Source organism: Carcharhinus amblyrhynchos, chromosome 17 (assembly GCF_965287045.1).
Source record: "Carcharhinus amblyrhynchos chromosome 17, sCarAmb.v2.hapA, whole genome shotgun sequence".
NCBI classification, from domain to species: domain Eukaryota; kingdom Metazoa; phylum Chordata; class Chondrichthyes; order Carcharhiniformes; family Carcharhinidae; genus Carcharhinus; species Carcharhinus amblyrhynchos.
Window position 1 is genome coordinate 47,296,317 of NC_137340.1, and position 13,234 is coordinate 47,309,550.

Sequence of the window (13,234 nt, forward strand, 5' to 3'; positions counted from 1 at the left end):
ACATTTTCTGCTGATGTAGAAGTTTAGGTTAAGGGGATGTGAACTTAAAACCTGGCAGTCAAAGAAGTTAGGAAACCCTTCTGCATGCAAAGGGTAGCAGCAGTATGGAGCTCTCTCCAACAAAAAAACGATAAATACCAAACAAATTAACAATTTTAAAGTTGAAATCGATTGACTTTTGCTAGCCAAGAATGAAAATGGTATTTGGAGCAAAGGCAGGTGGATGGAGTTAAGATATATGTAGCAGCCATTACAATATCTTATTGAATGGGTGACCATGCTCGAGGGGCTGAATGGTCAACATACTTATGTCACAACCCCATTCCTCAACTAACTTCTCTTAACCTGATACCAGGATATGTTTCCTCGTGGGCACCATCATCAAACCTAAGCTACCTAGACAGAGGTCAATAGATTGCTAGATACCAATGACATTAAGGGATATGGGGATATGCGGGAAGGTGGTGGTCACATAGAAGGTCAGCCATCATCTAGTTAAATGGCAGATCAGGCTTGAGGGGCAGAATAGCCTACATCTGTTTCTATGTTTCTACCTCATTCACATGATGGTCTTGCGCACATACAGCCAAAATACCTGTCTTGCACTCCCATTCCAATCAGTGATACCCTTTGTCAAAGGGTCTGAAACAGTTTACAATAGAAGCTACTTAAGGGGAAAGAGGGTTGGCCTTGAGGAGGGACAGGATAATCAGAGTTGAGGCAGAATCACAGAATTGTTACAGTGCAGAAGGAGGCCATTTGGTTCACCGTGTCTGCACCAGCTCTCCATACAAGCATCATGACTTAGTGCTATTTCCCCATCTTTTCCCCGTGCCCCTGCACATTGTTATTATTCATATCATCTCGAAAACCTCGACTGAAACTGTTTGAATCACACCTTCAGGTAGTGCTTTCAGGACACAAACCATTAGTTGTGTGGAAAGTTTTTTTCTCATCACATTTTGCAAATTGTTTTAGAGGCCCTTCAGCCCATCTAGTCTACACTGACAAAATTACAGTAAAACTACACTAATCCCACTTTCTAGTACTTGGCCTGTGGCCTTAAACATTATGACATTTCAAGTGCTCCTCCACGCACTTTTTAAAGGTTGTGAAATTCCCTGCTTCTACTACCCTCCCAAGCAGTGCATTCCAGATTACTACCACCCTCTGGTGGAAAAGATTTTCCTTAAATCTCCGCCCCAAACCTCCTAACCCCACCTTAAAATTATGCCCCATTGTTATTGACCCTTTAACAAAGGGGAATAGCTGTTTCCTATCCACTTTGTCTTTACCTTTGCTAATTTTCTACACCTATGAGGTCTCTCCTCAGCCTTCTCTGCACTAAAAAAGAACAATTCAAGCCTAACCAGCCTCTCTTCATAACTCAAATGCTCCGTCCTAGGCAGCATCCTGGTGAATCTCCTCTGCACGCTCTCCAGAGCATTTACATCCTTCCTATAGTGAGGCGATCAGAGCTGCATACAGTATTCCAGCTGTAGCCTGAACAAAGTTTTATACTTCTCCAACATAATCTCCTTGCTCTTATAATCTATGCCACAACTGATAAAGGCAAGTGTCCCTCATGCCTTTTTAATTACTCTCTCAACTCAGGGATCTGTGGATAAACACCCAAGATCCCTCTGTTCCTCTGAGTTTCCTAGTGTCCTTTAAACCTACGTCCTCTCATTCTTGATCCTTTTCTGAGTAGGAACAGTTCTCCCTATCTACTCTGTCCAGCCCTCTCATGATTTTGAACAATTCTATCAAATCTTCTCTTAACCTTCTTCACTCCAAGGAGAACAGTCCCAACCTCTCCAATCTATCCTCATAACTGAAGTTTCTTGCCCCTGGAACCATTCTTGTAACCCTCTTCTGCACTCTCTCCAACGTGTTCCTATCCTTCCTACAGTGGCACCCAAGGCAGCACACAATATTCCAGCTAAGTTTTAATGTGTGTCTTGTATAAATTCAGCATAACCCCCTTGTTCATGCATTCTATATCCCTGTTAATAAATATTAACAAATACGATTAACAAGAACAAAACAATAACAGCAACTTTCATTTATACCCCAACTTTAACCTAGTAAAATGTTCCAAGGTGCTTCACAAGAATGTTATCAAGCAAAATTCGATGCAGAGTCAGATAAGAGTGAAATATTTGTATTTCTGTACTGTTGTATCCCTAATGCCCTTGGAATGCCTCAGTATGTTCTATAATTAAGTATATACTTTCTGAAGGATAGCTATTGTTGTAGGGAAAAATATCTCCAGCCATTTCGTTGGTATATTATCTAACAAAAGGAGATGATAGGACTGGTGACCTGGTATTAAAGGAGAACATTTAGCATGGCCACTCCACCTAATCTGCATGTATTTGGAATGTGGGAGGAAACTGGCACACCTAGAGGAAATCCACACAGACATGGGACAACTGTGTAAACTTCACACAGTCACCCGAAGCTGGAATCAAACCCGGGTCCCTGGCACTGTCAGGCAGCAGTGCTAACCACTGCGCTGTCCCATCAAGCAATGTTACTAAACATTTGGCTCCCACAACTGCAATATTGCTCAGAAGCTGCCCTCAGTGAAGCTCCATGGAGTGATTGACCATACCTGCAGGGTCTGAAATGGCCAGCTGACTTCAAAAGCGCCACTTGGCAAGCCTGATTTGAGATAAGACGCCCTACCCTAGAAATGTATTGGGGTGAAGACAACAGGGAAGTAATACATTATTTATCGTTCAATTAAATCTGTAATTTTAATAGTCGTTTAGTTTACTGTTTGGATAGATCTGTTTTCCAGTAGCATTGATAGATACACTTTGCCTGACTGACTGAAGGAGTAGGAGCAGCACTGAATCTCGGATTTGCCAATATCTTACGATAATGGCGTGGATGTTGCAGTCAGTGACAAAGCAACAGCACCTGCCCTGACCTCAAAGAAAACTGCCTCTCAAAGATCTAGTGATCTCTGCGCGCTGATTTCCTTTTCCCCGACATCAGTTTGAATCTAGCACCAAATTATGGGGATCTCCAGGTATCCAGCAGAAGTAACGTCATCAAGCAGTTAAGCAACCAATCACATTGAAGTATTCTCACAGACAGCAAACTACTCACACATTATCCTTCAATATTAATTTTAAATTGTACAAATAGCAAAATAAATGATTTGGCACATTTACATGGGATTAAGGCAGAAGCTAAAATATCATAAAGTTGAAAAATGTGTGGAATCTTTTAACTCAATGGAGAAATTTGATATTCATCAAATATAAAATTACTCTTTCAGTATCAATAAGTTGTTTAGTTGTGATTATGAACATTATGCCCTATTAAAAAGCCAATTATATCTCATTCAATTAGGTGTAATGTTTTTAAAGTTTTCTACAGAGGGACTAATAGTATAAAGGACATGTTGTCATCAGGGTGCATGAATAGAGGGATACAGACAGAGTAAGAGCAGAAGGTTTTTTTAGTTTAGTTGGGGCATCCTGATTGGCACATGCTCGGAGGGCTGACTGGCCTGTTCCTGTGTTGCACTTTTCTTTGTCCTTTGCTCAGATCTGTGATTTTTGCTTTGATTGCAGACTGAGCAACCTTCAACAGCATAGTTCTCCTTCTGATTTTCCTCATCTAACATCACCTGTTCCCTTCTCTGACCTGTGGTTATCCTTTGAATGCACGATTTGCTTCACTTGCTGTGCTAGTGAGTACCACATTCTCACCACTGCCTGGATAAATAATATTCTTCTGAATTCACTATTTCGCTGACTATCTAATATTGATGAGAAAGTGTAGAGTCACTGACAGCAACCTCTGGATTTAGTATTTAATTGCAGAAGTTGCTGTCAGATTTAGAAGAGTAATGATGGTTAATGCTGATGGTTTTGCCATCATTACCTCTGCAAAATCCAGGCCATTAGATTTTAACATTAAAAATCTATGCCTGTCTGTTCTAAACATTTCATTTCCATAGTCACGTAGTTTACACTGCAACTTGTTTTGGTTCTTTAATTTAAAACTTTCTTTAAAAATGATTAGCACAGGCATAGCTCTCTTCATTAAATGACTCTTGTTTACCATTCTTGTAAGTGAATTGGCATTAACCTTAAAAGGACAACTCTGCCTTTGAATAAACTTTGTACTAATGTAAAGCAGGACATGTCTTCAGCAAATTAGGGTGTATAATGGAATCAATAACTCATTGGTGAGGCAAAATGACATTTAATATCTAAAATGTCAAATGGTTCTAAGGTTTGATTTGATTTATTATTGTCACATATTAACAAACAGTGAAAAGTATTGTTTCTTGTGTGCAATACAGACAAAGCATACCGTTCATAGAGAAGGAAACGAGAGAGTGCAGAATGTAGTGTTACAGACATAGCTAGGGTGTGGAGAAGGATCAACTTAATGCGAGGTAAATCCATTCAAAAGTCTAACAGCAGCAGGGAAGAAGCTGTTCTGGAGTCGGTTGGTACGTGACCTCAAACCTTTGTATCTTTTTCCTGACAGAAGAAGGTGGAAGAGAGAATGCCCGGAGTGCGTGACGTCCTTAATTATGCTGGCTGCTTTTCTGAGGCAGCGGGAAGTGTAGACAGAGTCAGTGGATGGGAATTCATTCATTGCCCCTTCTGTGTGTTACTGAGTAACAGAGACAATGAAGGTCCAGCATAAAATCCCAGTTCTGAGCTGAATCCACTGAGGTGCAGTGTTGTCCCATGAGGTGGACAATGGATCTGAAAAACCATGTCTGTATAGCGTGCAAGAAACAATACTTTTCACTGTTTGTTAATACATCTGACAATATTTAATCAAATCAAACTTTAGAACCATTTGACATTCTGAAAGGCCCATTGGTTATGTCATGAGAGCCCTCAAGAAGCTGAAAAGGGGTACCCTCGAGTTAAGAAAGAAGGATTATCAGTAGCTTCTGGTGTCAAGAATTCCACCATGTTTGTACACAAGGCACTTTATTATTGTTTCTGATCACAAACCATTTTTGGGTCTTTTTAAAGAAGACAAGTCTATTCTGTCACTCGCATCGGCAAGAATTCAGCATTAGCCAGTTAGCACTGCTGCCTCATAGTGCCAGCGACCTAGGTTCGATTCCTGGCTTGGGCCACTGTCTGTGCCAACTCTGCACATTCTCTCCGTGTCTACATGGGTTTCCTCCGGTTTTTTCCCACAGTCTGAAAGATGTGCTGGTTAGCTGCATTGATTGGCACCATGCTAAATTCTCCCTCAGTGTACCTGAACAGATGCTGGAGTGTGGTGACTCAGGGATTTTCACAGTATTATCATTGCAGTGTGAATGTAAGTCTACTTGGGACACTAATAAATAAACAGAAACCATAAATAAATAAATAAAATCCTCTCCTTCTACGAATATACCTTCAAGCACCAGCCTGGAACACATCCAGTGAATGCAGATGCAGTTAATCACCTGCCTTTGCAAGAGACAGTTGCACCTCCCCCAGTGCAGTAAGACATCAGCGTGGCATTGAATTTCTTAGATACTTTCCTAGCCTCAGCGAAACAAATCAAGTACTGGACCAGTCGTGATCCACTGCTGTCCAGAGTGGGCACAGGATACTCATGGTTTGGGCTAATGAGCCAGATTCTAACATGATTAAACCATATTTTAGACAAGAAGTTCCGCAGAGTTGCCAGGAATGGTTGATTAGCCATGCCAAATTGCCCCTTAGTGTCAGGGGGATTAGCAGAGTAAATGTGTGAGGTCACAGGGATTGGGTTTGGAGATTGTTGTCGGTGCAGGCTTGATGGGCTGAATGACCTTCTTCTGCATTGTTGGGATTCTATGACCCCGATCAGTAAGGACAGCACATTTGGCCTCTGTGGTTACAACAGCAACCAGTTAGTGATTGATTCCCACCCCCCCGCCTCCGGTTACTTTTCCTGAAAAGTTTGCTTGAGTTGCTGACAACACAAAAGAGGCAAGGGGGGAGGCAGTAATCCAGAGTCCCAGGGTATTGTTCTGGGGAGCCAGGCTCAAACTCCACCCCAGAAGATGTTGAAATTTGAATTCAATAAAGATTTGGAATTAAAAGTCTAATGATGACCAGGAAATCATTGTTGTAAAAACCTATCTGGTTCACTAACATTCTTTAGGGAAGGAAATCTGTCATCCTTACCATGGACTCTAGGTCCACAGCAATGTGGTTGACTCTCAAGTGACCTCAGGGATGGGAAATGAATGAACGAATAAAAATAAATTCAGCCTTGTTCAAAGTTGCATTTATGTTCTACTCACGCTTTCCTCATCAGAGTCTATCTGCAGAACCCCCTATTCCTTTTCTCTCATACATTTCCTCACACATCCCCTTAAATACATCTATACAATTGTCTTCAATCATTTTCTGTGGTAGCAAGTTCTACATTCTCATTATTCTCTTGGTAAATTCCCTATTTCGTTCTTGCTGATTATCTTATATTAGCCTTTCACCCCGTGTCGAAGGCTTCACGCTGTAACAGCTCATTCAAATACTCATTCATAATTTAAAATACTTCTGCTAGGTCATCAAGGGAAAAGAGACCCAGTCTGGTGGTCATCCTCTCCAGCTAGCCATGCCCCACATTTCTGGCATCATCCTTTTAAATCTTTTTTGCACGTTTTGTGGGCTGGTAGATTGAGGTTCCTCAAGGATACAATCCAGTCCTGATATAACCTGTCAATGCTCTTAAAATAATACCCTGGTTCACTAATGTCCTTTAGGGAAGGAAATCTGCCGTCCTTACCTGGTCTGGCCTACACATGATTCCAAAGCCACAACAATGTGGTTGACTCTCAACTGCCCTCGGGCAATAAAAGCTGGCCAGCCAGCAACACTCATATCCCATGTATGAATAAAAAAGCCTTAGGAAGATTCAGAGCTTTCAGGAAAAGTAAGGCTGCAGTTTGGAGGGTCACTCTGTCTCCTCAATTGATTCTTCCCTAATCAGAAACAAAATGCTTTGGAGCCCTGATAGGACAATACATTAGAAATTATATAGTCTTTTATTTTGCGTACGCTTGACTTCTTCAACAATAGCACAGTGGTTAACACTGGTGGCTCACAGTGACGTGGATGCTCTCTTGGTGAGTTGGCGCAGACTTGATGGGCCGAATGACCTCCTTTTGTACTGTATGGATTCTGTGGTTCCACAGTGGGATAGTCTTTAATCACAATAAGATTGTATACCAATCAATAGAAATGTAATGGGATTGATTGACCTAGTGAATCTTATGCTATGGGTGTGTGGCTCAAATTCATTACTCAAATTCATGAGCTGAAAGACCTCTTAAGGTCTTTAAGATGATGGATCAAATTTAATATTAAAACCAATGGCTAAAATCTGTAGTAATTGATATAAAATTAGCAATCTCATTGAAAGGCTACAAGGTGGTTAGTATGAAAAAAGGCAACATCAAGCTGTGCTGCCACATTTGGGGCAGAATTGAGATTATTATTAGGACTCAACTGAGGAAGTTTTCCTACGCTTCCAAACTCCAGCTTTAACTGGGAGTAGCAGGTGCTGACATTAGGCACCTGAATTGTCATGTTGCAGTCCTGACATTCCCTGTGTTGCTAAGCAGATAAAAATATCAACAGAAATCACTAATTATAGAAACAGAACTACATTCCTCAGTCAGGAGGGAGACAGAAAGCAGGGAACTACAGGCTAGTTGGTCTAACATCTGTCATAGAGAAAACGCTAGAATTCGTTAACGAAATTATAGCAGGGCACTTAGAAAACTAATGCAATCAGGCAGAATGAAAGGGAAATTGTTTTTGACTAATTTATTAGAGTTTTAGTGACAAGCAATATGGATGAAGGGGAACCTACAGATGTGGTGTACCTGGATTTCTGAAAGGTATTTGAAAAGGTACTGCAACAAAGTTACTTCACAAATTAAGAGCTCATAATGTAGGGAATAACATATTAACATGGATAGAAGATTGATTAGCTAACTGGAAGCCAAGAGTAAGGATAAATGGGTCATTTCTGTGTTGACAATCTATATCAATGACTTGGATAAATGGATAGAATATACGGTTGTTACATTTGCTGATAGCACAAAGATAGGTAGGAGAATAGTTTGTGAAGAGGACATAAAGATTTTGCAAAGATAGGCAAAGTGTGTGGGCAAAAATTTGGTCAGATGGAACAAATATGTGGGAAAATGTAAACTTGTCATTTAGAAGGAAGAATAGAAAAGCAGCATATTTAAATGGAGAGATTGCAGAACTCTGGGGTACAGAGGGATCTGGTACATGCATCACCGTACATTCGTATGTAGGTAAGACCATAAGACTATAAGCAGTAAAAACAGGAATAGGTCATTCAGTCCTTCAAGCCTACTCTAAATAAGATCATGTCTGATCTAACACTCACCAAGTCCACTTTCCTACCTCCATAGCATCCTGCGTAAAGAATTCCAAAGATTTACCACTCTTTTGAGACAAAATTTCTTATTTCCATCTTGTGTGTGTACCCGCTTTCTCTGTGACTATGCCCTCTGGTTCTACACTCTCCTATGAGTGGAAACATCCTCCCAACACTTACTCTGTGTAATCTCCTAAGAATCTTCTATGTTTCAATCATCTCACATGTCATTCTTCTGAACTCCAAGGAGTACACACCCAACCTTCCTCATATGCCACTCCCTCCATACCCAGGATCATCCTAGTAAACTTTCTCTGTACTGCCTCCAATGAGAATATCTTTTCAGAAATAAGAGGATCAAATCTGTGCCTAGTCCGCAGCGCCAGGGACTCAGGTTCAATTCCTGGCTCGGCTCATTGTTTGTGTGGAGTTTGCATCTTCTCCCCATGCCTTCATGGGTTTCCTCCAGGTGCTCTGGTTTCCTCCCACATTCTGAATGATGTGCTGGTTAGGTGCGTCAACCGGAACAGCCATTGGAGGGTTATGACGAGGGGAATTCCATAGTAGCTTCATTGCAGTGTTAATGTAAGCCTTACTTGTGACTAATAAATGAAATTTACTTGAAATGTGGCCTCCCTAGTACCTTGTACAGTTGCAGCAACACCTCTTTTTACACTCCAGCCCCCTTGAAATGAAAACCAGTATTCTATTTGCCAGGTCCTTGTGCATGAGTCGCAAAAACCCAGCTTGCAGGTGCAGCAGGTGATCAGGAAGGCGAATGGGATGCTGGCCTTCATAGCGAGGGGGATTGAATATAAAAGTAAGGAGGTCTTGCTGCGGCTGTATAGGGCATTGGTGAGGCCGCAGCTGGAGTACTGTGTGCAGTTTTGGGCGCCATACTTACGCAAGGATACTTTGGCCTTGGAGGGAGTGCAGAGGAGGTTTACTAGGCTGATACCGGAGTTGAGGGGGTTGAGCTATGAGGAGAGGCTGAATAAACTAGGCTTGTACTCGTTAGAGTTTAGAAGAATGAGGGGAGATCTCATTGAGACGTATAAGATGATGAATGGGATGGATAGGATAGAGGTGGAGAGACTCTTCCCACTCAGAAAGGATAATAGGACTAGGGGGCACAGCCTCAAGATAAAGGGGGGGCGGTTTAGAACGGAGTTGAGGAGGAACTTCTTCACTCAAAGGGTGGTGAATCTCTGGAATTCTCTGCCCGTTGAAGTGGTGGAGGCTACCTCGCTGAATATTTTTAAGACGCGGGTTGATGGGTTTTTGATAAGAGAGGGGATTAAGGGTTATGGGGAGAGGGCAGGAATGTGGAACTGAGCCACGACAGATCAGCCATGATCTTGTTGAGTGGCGGGGCAGGCTCGAAGGGCTAGATGGCCTACACCTGCTCCTATTTCTTATGTTCTTATATGCCCGTTTTCTGGGTTTCGTGAACAAGGATCACCCCTCCAAGTCCCTTTGTGTAGCAAATGATCATGAAGATAATTGGAATGTTGTCGTTTATTGCAAAGGGAATGGAATATAAAAGTAGGGATCTTTTACTACAATTACATAGTTGGTGCAATCACTGTGTACAGCTTTGGCTTGCTTATTTATGAATGGATATAATTGCGTTAGAGTCAGCACAGAGAAGGTTCACTGAACTGATTCCTGGGAAGAAGGAGTTATTTTATGGGGAAAGTTTGGACACGTATTCATTGGTGTTTCGAGGAAATAGAGATGATCTCATTGAAGCATCTAAGATCCTGAAGGGATTTGACAGGGTGGATCCTGAAAGGATATTTCCCCTTGTGTGAGAGATTGGAACTAGAGGACATATTTTTAAAATAATGGGTTTCCCACTTGTGACACTACTCTGCCTTTAAGAAATGTATTGTAATCGGTTTCTCTGCAGCTCTTTGCGGAGAGCCTTTTGTGCTCGTTGCCAACCTGTCTGGCTGGATGTCCTTTTATTGCTGCTTAAATGATTTTTGAAAGATGTTTTTTGCTTTTTTTTTAATCTGAGCCGAATGCACTCCCTTAGATTTTACAACCTTTTTGGAATTGTTGTGGGGGAGAATGATTGACCAGTTAGGTGGGACATGAGTTCTTTTACTTTCAGTTTTAGTTGCTGGTTAGTTAGAAGGTGTTTGGACTCCAGGTGGATGCAGTGTTTTGTCTCTCTCCCTGGTATTAGAAATTCTGCTGGCTAGTTGGAAGCAGTCTCTCTTTCTTTACTGGGAGTGAAGATGTTGCCGTTTGGTGGCTTGCTAGCTAGAGACAAACAGTGGCTTTATCTCTACCTCAAGGTGGGCTGGAAGCTCTAAGCTGGGAAGCCAGAGTTTCAGTTCTCTATCCGAAGGACTAATTCACGGCATGTGTTGCAGAGCTACAAAATCACATGAGCATACACATTTTTCTGTGCCAAACCTGAGATGATATGTTTATGATGGTTGTTTGATTGGAATAATACATTGAGCTGTTCAGCTTTATACAGTATTGTAGTTTTTTTTTGTTTGTAACTGGTAAAAGTTCTTGCTAATCTTCTTTCTGTGTTAACTGTATTCTTAAATAATTTTTTGCTTGATAAAAGCTCCCCAGTGGGTCATTTGAATCATACCTGAAGTGAAACATCTTATGCTTATTTGCGCCAAGTTCAAAGTTCCAAAACTTATGGTCTAGGCTGACTTCGTAAAAAACCTTGGAGTTTCTGACCTGGATTATAACATGTTTAAAACAGAGGTGAGGTTTTTTTTTCTCAAGGGGATCATTAGTCTGTGGAATTCTCTGCCTTACGGGCAGTGTCAGTGAGCCAGATGGGCACTGTCTAGCCATGTCCCCAGCCACCTGGGGGTTTTAATGCCCTTCGAGCACCACCACCCCCCCACCCACCCCAAGTATGGCCATCGCACTTGGACCAGTTGTGATTTTCACCGTTCTCACTCTGCGCCTAAAGATCCCAGGAGCTGTGAGACTCTGAGACTGTGGCATTGAAGGGACTATGAATATTGCTTTAAATATGCTAATTGGCCTCACTCCATTAGAAAGGGGCCGATTGCAAACTGCTTTGGCGCCAGGCATGGAACTGTTTTTTAGGCCCGTACGCTATTTTCCTGGATCGACCTGCTCTGTGACAGGTGCAGTGAGTTTGGAAAATTCCATCCAATGTTTTGAGTCCAATATGACTCTTCTTTGGAACTGAAGGTGGAGGTGAGCACTTATATTGTGGTAAGTGCACAGAATAATTGTTTTAAGATTGACTTTTGGCAACTTGTTTTATTTGTGTTGATGTACTACTGTACAAATCCATAGAATGCACATCCATTATTTACATGGTAACTTCCTAATCACTGACACTGAGCAGATTCCCAGGGGAGTGGAGGGAAACCAGAGTGACTAACCCACAAAACCAGGGAGAAATTTTGCTTTCTCAGAAGGTTATAAAAGATTTTGAGGTCTCCAGCATTTCAGATTCCATCGATTCACTCCACTTGATGCCAAGCAACAGCTGAAGGCTCTGCATATTGCAAAGGCTTTCGATCCTGACAACATTCCAGCAATAATAATGAAGACGTTATGCTTTGGAACTAGCTGCGCCCTGAACAAAACTGTTCCAGATATAACACTGGCATTTACCCAGCAATGCAGAAAATTGTTTGGTGTATCCTGTCCACACAAAGCAGGACAAATCCAACATGTCCAATTACTGCCCCTTCAGTCTACTCTTAACCATCGATAAAGTGATGGTAGGTACTATCAGCAATCACATCAAGCAGCATTTACTGGCAATAACCCACTCAGTGTTGCTCAGTTGAGATTCTGTCAGGGACACACAGCCTGACTTCATTACCATGTTAATCCAAAAATGGACAAAAAAGCTGAACTCCACCTAACCCGCATATCTTTGGACTGCAGGAGGAAACCAGACCACTCAGAGGAAACCCACGCAGACACTGGGAGAATGTGCAAACTCCACACAGACAGTGACCCAAGCCAGGAATCGAATTAGGTTTTCTGGCGCTGTGAGGCAGCAGTGCTAACCACTGTACCATCGTGCCGCCCCTCCCATAGCCACTACGGGGATTGATCTTTGCAGCATTGATGTCATTCTATATTACTCTCTGGCCAGCTAGCCAACTCGGCTCACTGACCCCAGTGGGATAAACAAGATGTTGGATTGACATTCCAATATCAGCCGGACAGGAACATTACCATACTTGAGTGTTATTAAGAGAAGGACATTTAAAAAAAAGACTACATTTTCTCTTGCAGGTTTGAAGGCCCCAAGATGGCGGGAAGTACAGTGGACCTCACTAAATTTAACATTGATGCTCCCCGTTGGGATCAGACAACTTTTGTGGGCAGGCTAAAGCACTTCTTCAACATAACTGATCCACGTACAGTGATGGTGTCAAATGCAAACCTTGATAAAGCAAAGCATCTGGTGGACAGCTGCAGGTATGAGGGGTATTCTGGCATAAATTTGCAGTTATGTGAGGATCAGAGTGGGTCTATCATGAGTTGGTTTTGCAGCATTGATGAATGACTAACAGAGGGGCATGATTTCACACGAGCTGGCCTTTTCTGAACTTCAGGTGAAATGTTTAGGCCTTGTGAACAGTTTATACCTATGTTCTCCAGAATTTAGAAGAATGAGGGTCCATCAAATTGAGGGGTACAAGATGATAAATGGTATGGATAGATAGACATGAAGCCTGTTGTGGGGCATTCTAGGATGAGAGGTCACAGTCTTAGGCTAAGAGGTAGCAAATTTAAAAACAGAGGTTGTGGAGAAACTGCTTCTCCCAAAGGGTGGTGAATCTATGGAATTCGCTACCCCACAGTG

General features: G+C 42.0%; 1 protein-coding gene across 9 annotated transcripts in view; it reads left to right on the top strand.

The window, feature by feature from the left end:
- The window catches only part of sfxn2 (sideroflexin 2), a 125,232-nt gene that overhangs the window by 14,433 nt on the left and 97,565 nt on the right, over positions 1-13,234 (top strand). For 8 of the 9 annotated variants that reach the window (XM_080205914.1, XM_080205916.1, XM_080205915.1 and 5 more), the window contains one exon: positions 12,661-12,846. In XM_080205914.1, coding sequence (XP_080062040.1) covers positions 12,677-12,846 — 170 coding nt within the window. In that variant the 5' untranslated portion in view covers positions 12,661-12,676. Of the gene's footprint in view, positions 1-3,615; positions 3,710-12,660; positions 12,847-13,234 lie in introns of those variants that run through there. The other variant, XM_080205912.1, reaches the window with a different exon arrangement.